Genomic DNA, 20,323 nt, shown 5'->3' with positions numbered 1-20,323 from the left:
CAAAACCAACACATAAATACAAATTTTGTCATTTACAATGCCAATAGCTCTAACTTTTCCAAAGGCGAAACCATTGCATTGTAAATGCTTGTTAAAGGTTGGAACACATGCATTGCGTCCTGTTTAGCAGTGCTCAGGGCATTTCAGAGTTATTACACCAATGCCTGGTAGTCTAAATGGGGGTAAAAAGTGAGGAATCTGCAGTTAGAAGTCTCTATCAAAAGAAAACGTTCCTAACCTTCTGTAACCACCTTTTATGGTGAGGACCCAATGTAACCCCAGATTCCTCACTGACCCACCTTCTCTGTTCAATTAAATGAATTAACACAGTCCATTACTAACATCCCATTCAGAAGTCTGCACATTGCCATATTCTGACTACTATGGCTCTGTGTCTGTTGATGCAGATGGTGGTTAGAAAGAAACTGACGTCAGTGCACTGAGGTGGTACAGATCTAGTGGTCCTAACGTCACATCCGAGGTGTGGTGGAGCCACATGACACCACCTACTGGCTCATGTGGGAATTGCTACAAAGGTTTCCGCTTTCAGAGTGACATCATGGCAAATTCAGAAGGTGAGGAATCTGTGGTTAGTCTCTACCAGAAAAGGCATTACCGAAGTTAAGTAACTTTTTCTTCTGTGACTGTGGTTTTATAGAAAAATTAGTGATTTACCACACATGCCACATAATGTTTAAAATAATTTGTGGATCTGATGGAAATTTATTTTCTAGCTGAAATGGTTAACCCTGCTGTATTGCTTGGCCTTTCATTGTCACATAAACCTAGTGGCCTTGTCAATAGTAAAGCTATGCAAAGTGCGTAGGAGGCTCTAATTTTGATGACAACATCCGTATTTCATGAGTCCCTGTGAAACTGGGGGTATTATACCACTGCATTTTATCCAATCAAAGTACCCAAACATGTGTGACTATGTTCATGGACAGATTAGCAAGGTCAATTCAAATCAATATAGCAACTGTCTTTGTACTGATTGATTTTACTGAATAGACTCATTTAAAAGCCAATAGAAATGTATTTACCAAAAGTCAGCGAGAATGCACTTTGAGAGTATGATGTGTCAACCTACAGGTATGTGATGAACTGTTGGAATGCTGCACTCCATTCTTCACCCTTGCTGCAATCATTCAATTTTCAAAAGATTTTATTTTGAATTTAATTTAATTCTCCTATTATATTTTTCCTTTAGAATATCAAAGTTAAAAACAAAACCAGAAAAAAGAAACCAACCGAATCAAAGGTATGGCAATTATTGCAATAATTATTGTATATATTACTCCTCACACTATCTACTTCATAAGAAGAGCACATAATAAAACTTTTGTGTTTCTTTGAAAGAATTATCCCCCACATCCCAAATGTGTGGCTATGTTAGTTGTCTGTTTGAAACAACCTAGTGATATGTAAATGTCACTATAGTATCAATTAATTGTTTTTGCCTCCCTTATGTCAGTTATGATTAGTTAGTACCTCATAATTCGTTTTTCCGCTAGCAACTGTGTTAGAAGAGATAATGCAGGGCTTAGTTATTCATTTTTATGTTAATGTTTGCTAGACACTGAGTCATGTTTTGCTAATTTACCTGTAACTGTTGTTTTTATGCATTAACTAATAGTTTTGCCTGTACCCTTTGTGTTGGAGTTACGATACAAGTACACAGGCTTTCTGATAGAGACTTCTAACCGCAGATTTGTCACCTTGTGCATTCCCTCAAATTCTAGACTGGAGCTTAAGAATTTTGATAGCAAGATTTTAGGTAAATCCATAAAATCAAAGAAGCACATGAGGTCAAAGCACGGATCTCTATCATTCTGCAGCTCCTATCATTTGGAGTCATGCGATGTCCCAGACACCTCTAGGCCTTGAGCGAATTCCCCTTGTTTTTTATCAATTCAGCAAGTGATCCTGATACACTCTAACTTTTCCCGGCCATCGGTGCTGCTTTACCTGCTGTGCGGACTGAAACTGCTCTTTGAGAAGATATTTGATAGCTTGCCAGTTCCCTCTGGAGCACCTTCTGGCCTTAAGCATCCGAAGTTAGTAAACCCTTGTGGATCTGCACCCGATGCCGAATGTGCCACCCAACCTCGATTCAAGGCCTGTTCTGCTAGTTTCAGCTTCGACGCAACATCTGACTCCCGGTCCAATGTAATAACCAATACTGGAACCCTGAGTCTTGACACCACCCCCGACATCGCATATTGTCAGAAATGGATCCAATAGTTTTATCTGTCTCCAGCCTTATGCTTACAATGATAATGATTATGGTGATGACGGTCCTTAAGATGGTGAAAACGTATTTCTAGGTCTGCAAGATGCTAGTTGGTTGGACACTTTATCAGATATTGGCCTTGTAGGAGAGTAGGGTCTGCTTCCTATGGTCACCCCCACTTTTTGCTTTTGCTTTACTGGTTTTTGACTTAGATATGGCTGTGGGCCTGCTAATCAGACCCACAGCCCAGATGCGCACTCTCTAAATTTACACCATGTACTCTAGGTACATCCACAATTGGGAATTGGTCCACCTTGTCAACCCCTGTAGAAGTGTACCCTAGGTACTCAGGGCATAGGTGCAACCAAGGCCTACCAGGGGCTGCAGCATGTATTATGCCACCCCTGGTTGGCCACTCAAATAGACACAACTGGCTGATCACTCAGCTGGGGCAAGGTCGTGTACTCACCCCTTGCTTAGGTGTAGTATTCCTATACCTACTTATATATAGACACATAGTAACCTATAAGTCACTCCTATGGCAGGCCTTAACAATCCTGGAGGCAGAGTGCTTGGTTATGTGTGAGATGGTGCTCTAGCATGAGCTGAGCCTGTGTGCAGCTTTCGGAACCATGTCCTTGTAGCTGTTCTATGATATTGCAATACCATATACTCTTAAGTGCATTATGAACCTCGCGGTTAAATGCTAACTTTGGTTTGGCTTTATCCAAACATGTCGTGTAAGGTGTCATACGCTTTGGAATACTACCCCCTCACCAATTCTGGCGAAGGGGGTAGCATTCCACCCTTCTAGCGGGAGAAGATATGTTGTTGCTGACTATCCCGGTTAAAGTTAACCAGAGCCCCAGCGTCACAAAATGGACGCTGCTGCCACCGACACAAGTCTGACCTCCTGCTGCTGGGAGTCCTTCCAGTCAAGGAGGTTTGGACAATAGGTTTCCTGCCTGGAGAGGTGCGAGCACCCACCCCAGACAGGACTTTGTGTATTGGGACAGGGAGGGCTGAATAGAATGAGACACTGCCTGGGGCACACTAGGTGCTCCATGCATACCCCAGTTCAAACCGGTTGCTGGGGCACTCCAGCCCCAGCTCTGGCGCGAAACTGGACAAAGGAAAGGGGGTGTAACCACCACCCTTCCTGGTCCCACCCATAGGAGGGACCTAGAATGTAATCCAGCCCCTTTTAGTTGTATAAACGTAGGAGCTGAGTCCTGAGACTTTAGATTAATCCTGAACCGAAACTTGACACGAAACTCTGGCCCTTCGACATTCTGCTGAAGCTGAAGACTGAAGAATCTCCCTTGTGGCCAAGGAGTGACCACTCTGGGCAACCAGGCACCATCCAGCAAATCAACGGCTTGCTTTGTCGACGTTCCCGCCGGAACCCGAGCACAGAGCCTGACAAGACCCAGACTTCCAGACCTCTCTGACCCTCTCTTCACGACTGCAGCACAGCTGAGATCCGTGGAGGCGACGAGACACGTGGGACCGGACATCTTGGAAAGCCTGCAACTTGCTAACTGTGCTGCTCTTGAGGCATCCTCGAAGCTGTGCACTGGGGACTGAGAAACCCCGAACCCGAGCTCCACCTGCACTGAAGATCAGCCCTCCACACTCCATGAGTTCTGCGTGGGGCCCTTCTGCTTGTGTTCTGCTCGACGCGTTGTCCGGTTGCTGGCCCGTTGGCTAGTAGCTTCTGTGACGACAATCCTTTTTGAATCACCTCGCTGGTCTGGTTCTTCCAGACTGGCCCTTGCCTCCCTGCAAAGGTGAGGCACCTCAGACCTTGCTGGTCTGCACCAGAAGCCTTCTTTGAATCCTGCGTGGGTTGACTTTGCCAAGGCTTGTTAACTCCAATCCGGAAGTCGACTCCTCCATCCGAGAGATCCTGCGTGGGACAGCTCGCCTCCAGCTCCTGGTCGTCCTCGACATCTCCCGGTCCGCGTGGCTGAAGAGACGAGCTTCAAGACAGCACCTGATTGCTCCTCGACGTCGTCTGGTTCCTTCCTGGTTCCACCCGGTCACTGGCTAGTGACCCAGACTCTGTCCCCTCTGCTTTCAGGTCCTCTTCATCTTCGATCAACCCTTGGATTCACCCGGACATCTTCCTCCTGGTCGCCTGCAGCATCTTTCTTCAAAGGCTCCATAGGACTCAACGGCGAAACCCGACACATCTTCACACCTATGCACCCGCCGTCCGTGGTTGAGGTAACGTGAGTACTTTCGGTGCTCCCAAGGGTATTGACTATCCAAGTGTCTAGGTTTTTAGTTGTTTCCTCCTAGCTAAACCGGAAGTGTCCTAAATCCTTCTAAATCTAACTTCTAAGTTCCCATTGACTTTGCATTGACTCACGTGTGTGTGTAAAGACACTGCACGCGCTGCCTGTGGGCCTCCTACTTCTAAACTAAGGTTCAGATAGTGTAGCCCCAGCGATTCCCCAGGTCCTAGGCCTTTCCTTTTCTTGTGACGTGGTACTTATACCACTTTCTTAATATAAATGGTTGGCTTCGCCCCTAGGGCCTAACCGTAAATTGTGCAACTTAACATATTCTGACTAAGTATCTTGTTATGTGCGTTTGCCTCTGATCTCATAAAGAGTTCAGAGGAGTGTGTTCGTAAATAAATGCATTTTATATATATCCTGTGTAGTGTCCTTTCATTTGATATTCAAGGGGTTACACGCCCTCAAGAGTCTTTTAGCCTAAGACTGTTCTGTCCACGCTACCACTAGGATAGCTGGTCTATAAGGTTGACTTACAAACATCTCCATAAGGGTTGTTTGGACTGGTGCAAGGTGTTCACTAGAATAGTGAACATCATATACCAGGCCAACTTCCCACAGGCCTGTTTTCCCTTCACCAGTCTATGATAACAGAGGAGTCCGCCTCCTTCGCAATAGTGATCAGGAGGGCCTCTGAAGGCCTCCAGTGGGCGCAACATCAGGGCAACCTGTCCGACCACGTCCTGATCTCAGAGGGCACTGCGCGACACTTGCAGTGGTGGCTCATGGACTACGATTGGGTCAGTGGCAGATCTCTCTCCCTTTCCCAACCGGATCACACAGTGGTGACGGATGCGTCTCTCCTGGGATAGGAGAGGCGGAGATCAGAGGCCTTTCGTCTCCGGCGGAGTCCCTGCTCCATATCAACCTTCTGGAGCTGCGGGCGATCCGACTTGCACTGAAGGCATTCCTTCCCTCTGTCCGGGGAAGTGTAGGGCAGGTGTTCACGAACAACACCACCGCCATGTGGTATTGCAACAAACAGGGCGAGGTGGGGTCGTGGACCCTTTGTCAGAAGGCTCTGTGCCTCGGGACATGGCTGTAACACCAGGACATCACCCTGGTGGTTCAACACCTGGCAGGTTCACTGAACGCCAGGGCGGACGAACTCAGCCGTCGGTGCATGATGGATCACGAGTGGCATCTGAACTCTGACGTGGCGCAAGGTCTCTTTCGGCAGTGGGGAGAGCTTTGCTTAGAACTATTCGCCACCGAAGAGAACTCACAATGTCCTCAGTTTTGCGCTTTGGACTTTCCAAGGCGGCACTCGCTTGGAGACACCTTTTGTCACGAGTGGAGCTGCGGACTGTTATATGCCTTTCCGCCTATACCACTTCAACAGGGGACGGTCCTCCACCCGAACCTGTCCAGCCTCCACCTCACTGCGTGGAGATTGAGTGGCGACAGTTGATGCTTTTGACTTGCCTCCTGAAGTCTGTGATGTCATTCTGGCAGCCAGGCGTCCCTCCACAAAAACGGTATACGCCTGCAGGTGGAACACATTTGTGGCATAGTGCTCAGCAAAGGCTGTGAATCCCCTTTTCGCCCCTCTTTCTGAGGTTCTCCTCTTTCTTCTTTCACTGGCCCAGCAGGGCTCTGCTCTGGGCACCATCAAGGGATATCTTTCAGCTGTTTCAGCCTTCTTGAGGCTTCCTGATCAACCTTCTCTCTTAAAGTCCCCTGTTTAAAGCCTGTCTGGGGATGTGCTAGCACCTCGCAAGGCAGGAAACCTATTGTCCAGGCCTCCCCTGCCGGAGTTTCGTCAAGCAGCAGGAGGTCAGACTCGTGTCTGTGGCAGCAGCATCCATTTTGTGATGCTGAGGCTCTGTTTAACTTTAACCGGGCAAAGCAGTAACCAACATGTCCTCTCCCTCTAGAAGGGTGGAATGCTACCCCCGCCGCCAGAATTGGCGGGGGGAGGATTTAATATTCCATAGCGCTTAACACCTTACACGACATGTTTTGATAAAGTCAAACCAAAGTTAGCATTAACCTCGAGGATTATAATGCACTTAAGAGTATATGGTATGGCTATATCATAGAACAGCTATAAGGACATGGTTCCGAAAGCTGCAGAGGGACTCAGCTCATGCTAGGGCACCCTCTCACATAAAACCAGGCACTCTGCCCCCAGGATTGTTAAGACCTGCCATTGAGTGTGACTTATAGGTTACCATGTGTCTATATACAAGGTAGATATAGGTATACTATATCTAAGTAAGGGGTGATTACACCACCTTACCCCAAGCTGAGTGATCAGCCTGTGGTGTCAGTTTGGATGGCCAGCCAGGGGTGGCATAATACATGCTGCAGCCCCTGGTAGGCCTTGGATGCACCTATGCCCTGGGTACCTATGGTACACTATACAGGGGCTCACAAAGGTGACCCAATACCTAATCAGGTATGTACCTAAAGTACATGGTATCAATTTAGAGCGTGAACATCTGGGCTGTGGGTCTGACTAGCAGGCCCACAGCCACACTAAAGTCGAAAAACCAGTAAATCACAGCAAAATGTGGGGGTGACCATAGGAAGCAGACCCTACTCTCCTACACAACCCCCCACCCCCCCAAACGCAGGGACATTAAACTAACCTTGACCAGTTGAGTCTTTATGTTCTAAGTGGAAATATCTGGAGAGTCCATCTGCATTGGCATGGCCAGGTCTATGTTCCACTGTAAAGTCCATCCCCTGTAGGGAAATGGAGCACCTAAGCAGTTTGGGATGTTCACCCTTCGTCTGATTTAGCCACAAGAGGGGCTTATGGTCTTTCTAAATCTTGAAGTGAGTACCAAACAAGTATGGCCTCAGCTTTTTCAGGGCCCAAACCTCAGCAAAGGCCTCCCTCTCAATAGATGACCAACGTTTCTCTCTAGGGGCCAGCCTTCTGCTAATAAAAGCTATTGGCTGGTCATGACCATCTTTATTCAATTGTGAAAGAACAGCTCCCACACCCAACTCAGAAGCATCTGTTTGGACAATGAATTCTTTGGAGTAATCTGGACCTTGCAGAATAGGTGCAGCGCAAATGGCCTGCTTCAGGTCATCAAATGCCTTTTAACAGCTTACTGTCCACTGAACTTTCTTTGGCATTTTCTTTGAGGTGAGGTCATTAAGAGGAGTCACAATGGACCCATAGTTCTTAACAAACTTCATGTAGTAACCAGACAGGCCCAAGAAAGCTCTGACCTGTGTATGGGTGGTTGGAGGAGTCCAGCCCTTTATGGTCTGGATCTTGCTCTCCAGTGGTTTAACCGGACCCCCACCTACAAGGTGGCCCAGGTACACAACCTTACTCTGCCCTATATGGCACTTGGTAGCCTTGATAGTTGGTCCTGCCTTCTGCAGGGCCTCCAAAACATTCTTCAGGGGATCAGGTGATCACCCCAAGTGGAGCTAAAGACAGCAATATCATCTAGATAAGCTGCACAGTAGTCATTCAGACCTGAGAGGACTTGGTTCACCAACCTTTTGGAATGTGGCAGGTGCATTCTTCAGACCAAAGGGCATTACCACAAATTGATAATGATCTTCTGGGGTTGAGAATGCTGTTTTGGCTTTTGCATCATCAGCTAGCCTGATCTGCCAGTAGCCAGCTGTCAAGTCAAATGTGCCAATCTGTCAATGAGCTCATCTGCCCTTGGTATTGGGTGGACATCTGACCTAGTGACCGCATTGAGACCTCTAGTCCACACAACACATCATCTCTCTCTTACCATCTTGGGTGTGAGGTTTAGGCACAAGGACTAGAGGACTGGCCCAAGGCCCAATAACTCCCAACTCCAACATCTTTTGGACCTCTGTCCTGATACAGTCCCTGACATGGTCAGGTTGCCTATAGATTTTACTCTTGACAGGCAGACTGTCACCAGTATCCACCTCATGGGTGCACCAGCTTGTCTGACGTGGGGTCAGAGAACACATATATCTGTAGGACTGTAGAACTTGTCTGCAGTCCTGCTGCTGTTGGTCAGTGAGGCTGCCTGCCAAGGCCACTCCATCAACTGAACCATCCTCAGGGTTCTGAGAAAGCAGGTCTGGGAGAGTGTCAATCTCCTCCTCCTGTCCCTCATCTGTAGCCATGAGCAAGCCCATGTCTGCCCTGTCAACATATGCCTTCAATATGTTGACATGAAGCACCCTGTGGGGGCTCCTGGGAGTTCCAAGGTCAACCAAGTAGGTTACCACTCCCTTTTGCTCAACAATAGTGTGGGTTGCAGACCATTTGTCTTGGAGTGCTGCTGGGGCCACTGGCTCCAACACCCACACTTTCTGTCCTGGCTGGTAAACAGTCAGCACAGCCTTTTGGTCATGCCAGGCTTTTTGAAGTTCCTGGCTAGCCTCAAGGTTTTTGGATGCCTTTTTCATGTACTCAGCCATCCGGGAGCAGAGACCAAGTACATAGTTCACAATGTCTTGTTTAGGCTTTTTGAGAGGTAACTCCCATCCTTCCTTCACCAGACAAAGGGGTCCTCTTACAGGGTGCCCAAACAGAAGTTCAAAAGGGCTGTAGCAACCCCCTTCTGTGGGACCTCTTTATAAGCAAACAAAAGGCAGGGCAGAAGGATGTCCCATCTTCGCCTAAGCTTTTCAGGTAAATCCTTGATCATGCCCTTTAAGGTCTTGTTGAATCTCTCCACCAGACCATTGCACTGTGAATGATAGGGTGTGGTGAACGTGTAGTTCACTCCACACTCCTTCCACATAACAGTCAAATATCCAGACATAAAGTTTGCACCTCTGTCTGAGACAACCTCTTTCGGAAAACCCACTCTTGAGAAAACTCCCAGGAGGGCTCTTGCCACAACAGGTGCTGTTGTGGTCCTTAAGGGAATAGCTTCTTGGTATCTGGCGGCATGATCCTCTACCACCAGAATAAACCTGTGCCCAGATGCTGTTTGGGGATCCATTGGTCCAACAATGTCTATCCCAACTCTCTCAAAGGGGACCCCCACCACAGTATTAGGGGGGCCTTTGTGGTGCCACATGATTTGCCACTGGCTTGGCAGGTGACACAGGAGTGACAAAACTCCTTGGCATCTTCTGACCTGTGTGGCCAGTGAAAGTGAGGGATAAGCCTGTCCCAAGTCTTGTTCTGGCCAAGATGTCCTGCCAAGGGAATATCATGGGCTAAGGTAAGAAGGAAGTGTAGGAAGGTGGATATCTGACTATGGTTGCCCCCAACTTTTTGCCTGGTGTTTTGCTGGTTTTTTACTTAGTTGACCTGGGATCCTGCTATTCAGGACCCCAGGCTTCCTGCTCTCTCTGTTAAAATGGATTCCATGTACCTTAGGTGCATTTACCAATTGGTAATGGGCCACCTTATCAGTCCCTGTACCCAGGGCCTAGGTGTACCCAGGGCCTACCAGGGGCTGAAGCATGTATTATGCCACCCCTGGCTGGCCATCAAAATCTGACACAACTGGCTGCATGACAGCTGGGGTAAGGTGGTGTAATCACCCTTTGCTATAGATATAGTATACCTATATCTAACCCTAAAATGGACACATATATTCCTATCAGTCACTCCTATGGAAGGCCTTATCAATCCTGAAGGCAGAGTGCTTGGAATTATGAGAGATGGTGCTCTGGCATGAGCTGAGCCCGTTTGCAGCTTGCGGAACCAAGTCCTAATAGCTGTTCCATGAGAACGCTATACCATATACTCTTAAGTGCATTATCAACCTCGCGGTTAAATGCTAACTCTGGTATAACATTATCAAAACATGTCGAGTAAGGTGTCATACGATTTGGAATACTACCCCCTCGCCAATTCTGGCGACGGGGGTAGCATTCCACCCTTCTAGAGGGACACGACATGTATGTAACTGTGAACCCCGGTTAAAGTTAACTCGAGCCTTGGCATCACAAAATGGATGCTGCCACCACAGACACAAGTCTGACCTCCTGCTGCTGGGAGTCCTTCCAGCGAGGATGGCTTGGACAAAGGGTTTCCTGCCTTGGGAGGTGCTAGCACCACCCCAGACAGGATTTTGTGTATTGAGGTAGGGAGGCCTGAAAGGAATGAGACATGCCTGGGGCACACAAGGTGCCCTGTGCATACACCGGTTCAAACCAGTTGCTGGGGCATCCCTGCCCCAGCTCTGGCGGGAAACCGGACAAAGGATAGGGGGTGTAACTACCCCCCTTCCTGGTCCCACCCAGGGGAGGGACCTAGTCAGTAGTGCAGCCCCCTTTAGGAGAATAAAGGTAGGAGCTGGTCCCATTCCAAATTAGATTTATCCTGAACTATTCAACAAGAAGAAACTCTGGCCTTCGACGTTCTGATCCACAGAAGACTGAAGAATCTCCCTTGTGGGCAAGGAGTGTCCACCATACAACTGCAGGCACCATCAAGCGTCCAGCGGCTTCACTTTGTCGTCTTCCCTCGAGGATCCAGACTTCAGAGCCCGACGAGACCCGGATTCCCAGACCTCTCCGACCTCAACTCACATCTGCAGCAAAGCTGAGACCGTGGGTGCGACGAGACACGTGGGACCGGCCTTCTTGAACGAACCTGCACGACTCCCGAGGTAAACTCGACCAAGTGCTTTGGGGACTGAGAAGCCCCAACCCCGAGCAGCTCCTGCACCGAAGATCAGCCCTCCAGCCTCCACGAGATCTGCGTGGGGCCCTTCTGCTTGTTTGCTGCTCGACGCGTTGTCTGGTCACTTGCCGGCTGGCTAGTGGCCTCCTAGACGACGAACCTTTGAATCTTTGCTGCTGGTCTGGTTGCTCCAGACTGGCCCTTGCTCCCTTCCAAAAGAGGGGCACCCCGGACTCTCCTAGTCCGCACCAGACGCTTTCTTCACTCACCGCGTGGGTTGCCTTTGCCAAGGCCTGTTGACGCCGATTCCGGATCCAACACCGCCGACAGCGAGAGCCTGCGTGTGACAGCTCGTGCCACCATCCTGGTCGTCGAAGACACCTCCTGGTCCACGTGGCTGCACAGTCAAGCGTCCACTCTTCACCTGATCGCGACGGCGACATCTGGTTCCTTCCTGGTTCCACTCCAGTCACTGGCTAGTGACTGTGAACACTGTCCCCTCTGCTTTCAGGTCTCCTTCTTCAACAATCCACCCTTGGATTGCACCGGACATCTTTCTCCTGGTCGCCTGCAGCATCTTTTCTTTCAGGCTCCATTGACTTCAACGCGAGAACCCGACGCACTTTGACACCTATGCACCCGCGGCCCGTGGGTGAGGTAACGAGAGCATTTCGGTGCTCAAGGGTAACTGTCCTAGTGTCCCGTTCCACAGTCGTTTTAGTCCTACCTAGTCAGGATTGTCCGTACTCACCTTTTACTTGAACTGTACTGTCCATAGACGTTGTTACGCATCTCGCGTGTGAGTTCACACTCTGCACACGCGTTCCGTGGGCCCCCTATTACTTACCTGAAGTTAGTATAGCGTGGTCCCATCGATCCTACAGCTTCTGGACAGCTCCATTTCCATTACCGACTTTCACATTCCACTTACTTAGTATATGGTTTGTCGTGCCCCTAGGGCACCATTGTAATTTTGTGCGACTTGTAGTATTTTTCGTAAGAGATTGTCATGTGCTTAGCCCTCTGACCTCATAAAGAGTTCAGAGGTGTTGTTATTTATAAATATACTGTTTATTTTCATAACAACCTGTGTGGTATCCTTTCACTTGGTATTCAAGGGGTTATATTGTGGTAAAACAGCAGGCTTCACATGCCAAAAGAGTTTAGCCTAAGACTGCTTTGTCCATGCTACCATTAGGATAGCTGGTCTATAAGGTTGACTTACAACCAATCACCGTAAGGGTTGATTGGACTGATACAAGGTGATCCCTAGAACTAGTGAGCATCATATATCAGGCCAACTTCTCACAGGAAGCCCCTGAATAACAAAGGTATGACCAACCTCCTGGAAGCTCCAGGCTTGGGGTTTCTAGCCTCTGAATACAGGAGCCCTTCAACCCAATACACTCTATGGGTACATGTAGCATTCCCAGCAGCCTCAGCAGCAGCTTGCTGTCTGAGGGGTTCAAGGGAGGGGCAGTCCAACTGCGTCTGCCTCAGATCTGCCCTTGAAGGCCCCCCTGACCCAAGAAACTCAACCTCATTAGGCTCAAGCTCTTCTAGGACAGTTCCTTCGTGGGTCTCACAATTCGCTTCCTCAGAAGGCTGATCCTCATCCTGAGGCAGGGGGGGAGGCACTCCCTTAACCCTACTGCTCTTTCTCTTGTTAGGCAACTGGTCCATAGTTTCAGGATCCAAGGCCTGTTCAGTTTGGCACTTTTTGGCCTGTGACCTGGTCACAGCAAGGACATGTGCTGATATGCCTAACATCTCTGCATGAGTCCTATACTCCACTTCTGACCATACTGAAGATTCCAGATCATTGCCAAGCAGACATTCTACAGGGAGGTCTGAACTAACAACAACTCTTTTGAGGCCAGTTACCCCTCCCCAGGAGAAATTAACACTTGCCATACTATAGGTGGCAGTGACATTGCTTGCATTGGTCTCTAGGTAATTGTCACCTAGTATTATCTGACCAGGGTCTACAAAGGTAGGCGTCACTTTGTTATTGATTAAAGGTGTTTGTCTGTACTTGCCCAAGTTATTGGGACTCACAGTAGAGGACATAGCCATGTCCACATCACAGACAAGAACAGCTTGACTTGGTATTCTGACTAGGCCAGAATCCATCTCAGTACCCAGGGTTACCCCCACTATAGCGTTGGGTTGAGAACCACCACTGTTAACTGTACTAGGGGGTGCAGGTGCCTTGGGGGCAACAGTGGTTGGAGCGGTCTCCTTCTTGGTGCAGTCACTAGTCCAGTGAAAATTAACCTTACAAGTTTTGCACCCGGGGATCTTTGGGCCTTCCTTTTTCTTAGATTGTTGGGAACCCCCTCCATTAGAAGCTTTTTGGGGACCTTGAGAAGACTTCTGGTCTTTTGCTTTCTCCCCACCCTTTTGGTCTTGCTTCTTCTGATCACCACCTTGGTACTGGACTTTCTGCCTCACCCTGGTTCTGACCCATTTGTCTGCCTTCTTTCCCAATTCTTGGGGAGAGGTGTAATGTATAGAAGATCAAGTAGCCGATGTTTGTATATTGAAAGATGGTATTTATTTCAAGTTTAAGTAATCAAATTGAGAACCCCACCAGGAGCAGTATGATCTCTGCTCAGCCCGTACTGCAACTCGTACTGCAACTGACATTCATCCAACATTCTACATTCTATACCCACACGCACAGGCTGGACAGTACTCTACAACTTCTCCCTTCTTAACAATGAAAAGATAACTCTTCCCAAAAGCATAACGATAAGTTACAATACAAAGTATTATGCAAAATATTTCAATATAATTAAGAACATGTATATAATAAATGGATTTTAAAAACATGTGAAGAGGTGGAGTGAAATTGATAAAACCATTTTCTGAAAACACAAAGAAGGGTGTAGAAGCGTGAAAGCAAAGCATGAACTAAGAAAGAGAAACACTGGAGTAACACAACGAAACGAAAAGGCAATACAAACCCCTCTCCCCCCTTTTACGGAGACAATAGCTGAGCTAAGTGAGCAAGATGCAGAAGATAAGTAAATAAATAGAGAAGGGAAGGGGTGAAATCTGCGCTGTGAATAAGGCAAAAGATATGACAGACAAAGAGTTGAAACAGCAAAAACCACCAGGGCACACTGATTGGCCAGACCAGAGTGAAGGTAGGTTGAATATTGAAAAAAAAATAACAAGTGCAGGATAGAGATGACACATACCACATAAAAGAAGTAAAACATGCACGCAAAATGTGGACATACCACATAAAGGAAGCAAGAGATGCATGCACGCAAAGTGTAAGATATAAACGCAAGAAGTGGAGATACCACATGAAATTTTGGCATTCTCCCACAAAGCATGTTAGAGAGAAAAGAGGTACCCACACGGCACATATGAAATTTAAAACAAACTCCCTCAAAACAAGTTGGAGAGAAAGGTGTGGGAGGTACCCACACAGCACTACATGAAATTTTAAAACACACGGTACTTATGAAATTCTAAACATTCTCCCTCAAAGCACGTTGGAGAGAAAGGCGTGGGAGGTACCCACACGGCACATATGAAATTTAAAACAAACTCCCTCAAACCAAGTCGGTAAGAAGAGAACACACCTCTTGAAAATAAGAACATACATAGCTTAATACCTTGGTGTGACTATATAATCATTTGATGATTATTAAACAGTTTTTAGAGACAAACAATTTTAAGTTAAATCTTCCTCCTTCAAATGCCTCTTTTACACTTCAAAATGGTCTACAAAACGTTGCACTTTCAGAATATTCTTTAGTCTTTTGTGCTCAAACATGCTTGCCAATAAAAATATGCTTTACTTTTATCCTGAAAACGTGACTCTTAGTGTATTTTTCTTTTCAAAGATAAACAAATGTAATACTAGTATATTCTTTTCAAAAATGTTAATTATTAAGAAAATCAGCATCGTAAGTCTCTAGATCCAATGAGCATGTCATTTACTTATTGAAACGATGAAGGAAAACCATTAGGTGGTACTGTTAGACAGTACACTCGAATTGATGTTCAAAGTTCCCATGTAAAATAGTCTAACTGAAAATCCATGTGAGGAGTCATCCTGATAAAATACGTAGTAAAACAGTACCTGAGAATGATGAAATAAAATGCTCCAATGGCTCTGAATGGAATCAAAACAGTACCTGATAATGATTAAATAAAATGCTCCAATGGCTCTGAATGGAATCAAGACAGTACCTGCAGATTGGAATAAAGCGCCACCAAAGTTGTGAAAAAATGTAATGCATCGGGAAACTCCACAAGGAAAACCGAGTGAAAGTCTTCTTGAAGTGACTTCAACGACTTCGTGCAGGTAACACAAATAACGTGAAGAAAATGCACATAATCAAGATGGCGGCACGTTTTTGACGTTGAGCTGGGTGGCTCAAGGCTGAAGAATGCTCCCAAAAACGCCGGACAGTTGTAATGACGTTGTGAAGTCATCACAGTGGGAATCCATGAAATGAAGACTTGATGCATGTGATGGCTCGCGCTGACTTTTGAAAGAAGCGTTTAATAACGGTGAGAGCGCGAGCAAGAACTATGTGCTCTCAGCTTTTGAAATATTAATAAAGCATAAATGATAAAATGCTCACGGGTAACGCTTTTCAACACCGTTGCTGTGGAAAATGTAAAGCTCTCTTACGCCTGATACGCTGATGCAGAAATAACTGTAAGACTCTCTTCTTCCACAAAACAGAGCAGTTCACAGTTGAGGGTCACCCGTTCACCTTAACTTCCCCTTGCTTGGTTTAGCATTTTCTTCCCCAAACTGGGTTTATTGTAATCTAAACTGCAACCGGAACTCGTCCTCGTACCGGGTATTTAACAAAAGGCCTTCTTCAGCAGGGCACTCACAAGGCTCGCAGGAATTGGCATGCAGTTAGGACACGAAAAAATCACTCTTGCGCCCCTTAAAGTTTAATTTTGCCGCTTTAGAAAATACACCTCACTGCCCTGGAGAAAGTCTTTTATCGGCAATGAGAGTCCTGCTTCAAACTATCTCACCTTTAAAGTTCATTTATACTCTGCAATGTAAATAACTGGCACTTACTTCTAGGGCGACCGGTGAGAGGTCACTAGTGGGGTACTCCGTGCCAGTACGCATGAGGTGCTTTGTAGAAGGTCTTCTTTTCAGTTTAGATCCTATTCTTAAAGTTTCTCTTTTCGTTCCATTTCGTTTTTTTTAAAAGTCTCTTTGAAATTAACACGAAGGTCCGTTTCCTAAATCGTCGCCAGATGTAATGTATAGAAGATCAGGTAGCCGATGTTTGTATATTGAAAGATGGTATTTATTTCAAGTTTAAGTAATCAAATAGAGAACCCCACCAGGAGCAGTATGATCTCTGTTCAGCCCGTACTGCAACTCGTACTGCAACTGACATTCATCCAACATTCTACATTCTGTACCCACACGCACAGGCTGAGCAGTACTCTACAAGAGGTCAGATCAGAGTCAATCAGGTGTTGGTGCAATAACTGGTTCTGACAATTATTAATAATGTGTTCTCTCATAATCAAATTATACAATCCTGTATAGTCTTTGACCTTACTGCCCAGTAACCAGCCTTCCAGAGCCTTAGTGGCACAATCTACAAAGTCAGTACAGTCCTGAGTCTGTGTCTTCTGGGTGTCTCTGAACAGCAACCTATACTGTTCAGTGGTTAAGCCAAACCCATCTATCGGAGCACTCTTCAGGACATTGTAGTTGTTAGCATCCTCATCACTAACTGTGAGGAGCTTGTCTCTACCTTTTTTCTGAAAAGGACAGCCATAAGATTGCTGCCCACTGACTTTGGGGTACCTGCTGTACTTTACAGGCCCTCTCCAAAGCTGTTATCCATTTGTGGATGTCATCCCCACTCTGGTAGGGAGGGACAATCTTACTTAGGTTTCTATGGTCATTTGACCTTTCCCTATCTCTAGGGATGTTGCTGCCACCAGTGGAATCTAATCCACTCAACTTTTGCTCTCCAGCAAGAGAAAGGGTTTCTTTGGCAAGGGCAATTTCTTGCCTCTTGATCCTAAGCTTGTCTTCCCTCATTCCTAGCCTTATGCTCTCTTCTCTGAGAGGAAGTCATTCTCCCCATACCTGAGGTGTCTGACCCTATTGAGTCACCAGAGTGGTGGGAGTCACTGGAAAGGGATCTCCTCCTTCTGTGCTCAGTTAGACCTACTTGGGGGCCTGGATGGGATTCTCTCCTGTCCAGCCCCAAGTAGTCCTACGTTGACCTGGTTCAGTTCTCCAACGTGGACCTGGTCATCATCCTCTTTATCATCAGTACCCCCTGGATTGTAATCTTGGTAGTCTTATGTTGAGGGATAGCCCCCCTCCACTACCTGTCTGATCTGGGGTTGCTGCCTTTTCTGCATCATACTCCACTACTAGATCTATAAGGTGTCTCAAGGTTGGACTCTGTCCTTGTCTCAGTCTCCGGAGAGAACACAAACTTCTAAGCTCATTAAAAGTAAATGTGTCATAGTTACAAGGTACCCTGGGAGGGTTACCTTCTGTGGGGAGACACACTAGGCTCTCCCCACAAGGACATTTTCTAGTGAGGTGTGGTGTGTGCACCTACCTACACTAGGTGTTATCTAGTAGAACCTTTCTAGGAGTTGTAGTCAGGGTGTGCTAAGCCCTTTCCTCTGCAACAACTAAGTTCAGTAGAACTTCAGTATTATAAGAACTTTATTTATATGTACCTCCAGGTACTTAATGTGATCTTTCAAATGATACCTTAAGATTATATGGTGAAACAACAGCAAGCTCTTATCCCACCGCTGCCACCAATGTGAGAAGTTAGCCTGGTATATGATGTCCACTATTCTAGTGGGCACCTTGCACCAGTCTAAACGACCCTTATGGTGGTTGGTTGTAAAGTCAACCTTCTAGACCTTCTATCCTAGTAGTAGCGTGGACCAGCAGTCTTAAGCTAAAACTTCAGAGAGCATGTGAAGCCAGTTGTTTTACCATATAGAATCCCTTGAATACCAAATGAAAGGACACCACACAAGGTATATATCAAATATATATGTATTTATTACTAACACAACCCCTTTGCGCTCTTTGAGGTCAGAGTTCGAGGTACGTTACAAGATACTCATTAAGCATAGTATAAGTTGCACAAATACAATTCTGCCCTAGTGGCCTCACAAACCATATACTAAGTAAGTGGTATAAGAACCACTTAAGGAATAGTGAATAGGCCTAGGGAATCGCTGGGGCTACACTACAGAACCAAAGGTCAGGAAGTAGGAGACCCACGGGAGACGTGTGCAGTGTGGAAACACAGTCGCGAGCTACCATTGACTTAAAATGGGAAACGAAGAAGTCACAAAGTTACTGATTAGGGACACTTCCGGCTGGACTACGGTGAAACCCCATTAAACTAGGACACTTGGACAGTCAATACCCACGGGAGCTCCGGAGTACTCGAGTTACCTCACCCAGGGAAGCCGGGTGCATAGGTGTCTTTTCGTGTCTGGTTTCGTCGATGCTTTCAATGGAGACCTGCAAAAGAAGTGCTGCAGGCAGCCGAAGGAAGAGTGTCCGGGTGGATCCAAGGGTGGATCGAAGAACTGAAGAACCTGACAGCAGAGGGGACAGAGTCTGGGTCACTTGCCAGTGACCAGGATGGAACCAGGTGATGTCGCGATGCAAACAGGTGGGGAGGTGTGTTAGAAAGGCGACCCCGGGGGAGGCAGAAGATGTCTGACTGACCACCCCTAGGTCCACCTCTCCGTCGAGAAGTAACCGAGCGTTTACTGAGAGGCCTCCTGAATGAGGGTCCTCTCCTAGGATCGTACAGCAGAGTAATCACAACACTACAGATGGACACCACACAAGAGGTCAAGTTCTTAAGCTTTTATAGCTAGTAAAAGGTTGCAGGTTTTTGGTAGTATGTACAAGCAGATCGAGGGATCTGTAAAGTCTCGTAAAGAGGGGTAAGGTAGCGGGACAGTCTTACTCTGGGCGGAGGACGGGATACCCTACGCACAGCTCTCAATCCTCGAGCCGGGGGGTTCCGAGAGGTCGAGCCGCGGCAGCGCCAGCAGGCTAACAGATGGTTCGGCAAGGTAGGCCGCGGCAGCGCCAGCAGGCTCTCAGATGGTTCAGCAGGGTAGGCCGCGGCAGCGCCAGCAGGCTCTCGAATGTTTCAGCAGGGTAGGCCGCGGCAGCGCCAGCAGGCTCTCGGAAGGTTCCACAAGGTAGGCCGCGGCAGCGCCAGCAGGCTCTCAGAGGTTTCAGCAAGGTAGGCCGCGGCAGCGCCAGCAGGCTCTCAGATGTTTCAGCAAGGTAGGCCGCGGCAGCGCCAGCAGGCTCTCAGAAGGTCGTCGGGTTACGGATGAGTTCGTCTGGTGTCGGCCGTGACAGCGTCAGCAGGGCTTCCAGTCCAGGATACAACTGGCGTCCTACTCCGGGGCGGGCCCAGATATAGGACGGAGGTCCTTTGATGTCCGGACCCTCGCGCCTGGGGGCCAGAGGGGCCGAGATGATGGTGTCCAGACACCCAGCAGGGGGGTGGAGCCAGCGCCCAGGGAGGCCGGAGGGCGATCGATACCAGGCGTCCGGGGATGGCTGGGGGGCCATCGAAACTCCTCTCCCTCCGGGATCTGTCGAGGGGCCACTCGACCACCTGGGTGGATCTTGGTGCCTCGATGTCTGGGCTTCGCTGGGGCCGAGGCCACGCGGTCGTGACGTGGTGGGCCCAAGATGGAGTCGGGCACGGCCTCGTGCTTAGGTCGTGATGGGCCTACGCTGGGGCCAGGCCGATGATGGGGGTCCGGGATGGTAGCCGGATCGGTGGTGTTGGGGCGTGCAGGGTCGGGCAGACTGGGCCGCCCGAGGTCCGGAGGAGGGCTGATGTCGTCCTGGGCCCGCCATGCGGGAGGGGTAGGACCACGCCATGAGGCCGGGTCCAACAAGGTGAAGCTTGTCTCTGCAGCCATGAGGACCAGGAGGCGTCGACGACAACCAGGAGCTGGAGTTGAGCTGTCCCACGAAGGCTCTAGTTGACTGCCGTGTCCGTATCCGGATTGGACCCAACAAGCTTGTTAACCGCAACCCACGCAGGAAGTGAAGATTTGCTTCAGGTCAGACCAGCAAGGTCTGAGGCGCTTCTCTTTTTAAAGGAAGCTGGAGCAAGCCCAGAGCAACCAGGCAAGCGCTGGAAATTCAAAGGATCGTCTTCAGAGGGCTCACTATCCAACGGGCTAGCAACCGGG

The 20,323-nt window shown here is 48.0% G+C and overlaps 1 protein-coding gene across 5 annotated transcripts in view; it reads left to right on the top strand.

Moving 5' to 3' along the window:
* The window catches only part of TTC3 (tetratricopeptide repeat domain 3), a 1,911,479-nt gene that overhangs the window by 946,531 nt on the left and 944,625 nt on the right, over positions 1-20,323 (top strand). For all 5 annotated transcript variants that reach the window (XM_078656864.1, XM_078656865.1, XM_078656863.1 and 2 more), the window contains one exon: positions 1,211-1,261. In XM_078656864.1, the coding sequence (XP_078512990.1) occupies positions 1,211-1,261 (51 nt within the window). The remainder of the gene's footprint in view (positions 1-1,210; positions 1,262-20,323) is intronic.

The sequence above is a fragment of the Lissotriton helveticus genome, chromosome 8 (assembly GCF_964261635.1).
Source record: "Lissotriton helveticus chromosome 8, aLisHel1.1, whole genome shotgun sequence".
In the NCBI taxonomy this organism is placed as follows: domain Eukaryota; kingdom Metazoa; phylum Chordata; class Amphibia; order Caudata; family Salamandridae; genus Lissotriton; species Lissotriton helveticus.
The sequence above is the reverse complement of the archived record's forward strand: the minus strand, read 5'-3'. Positions and strand labels throughout refer to the sequence as shown.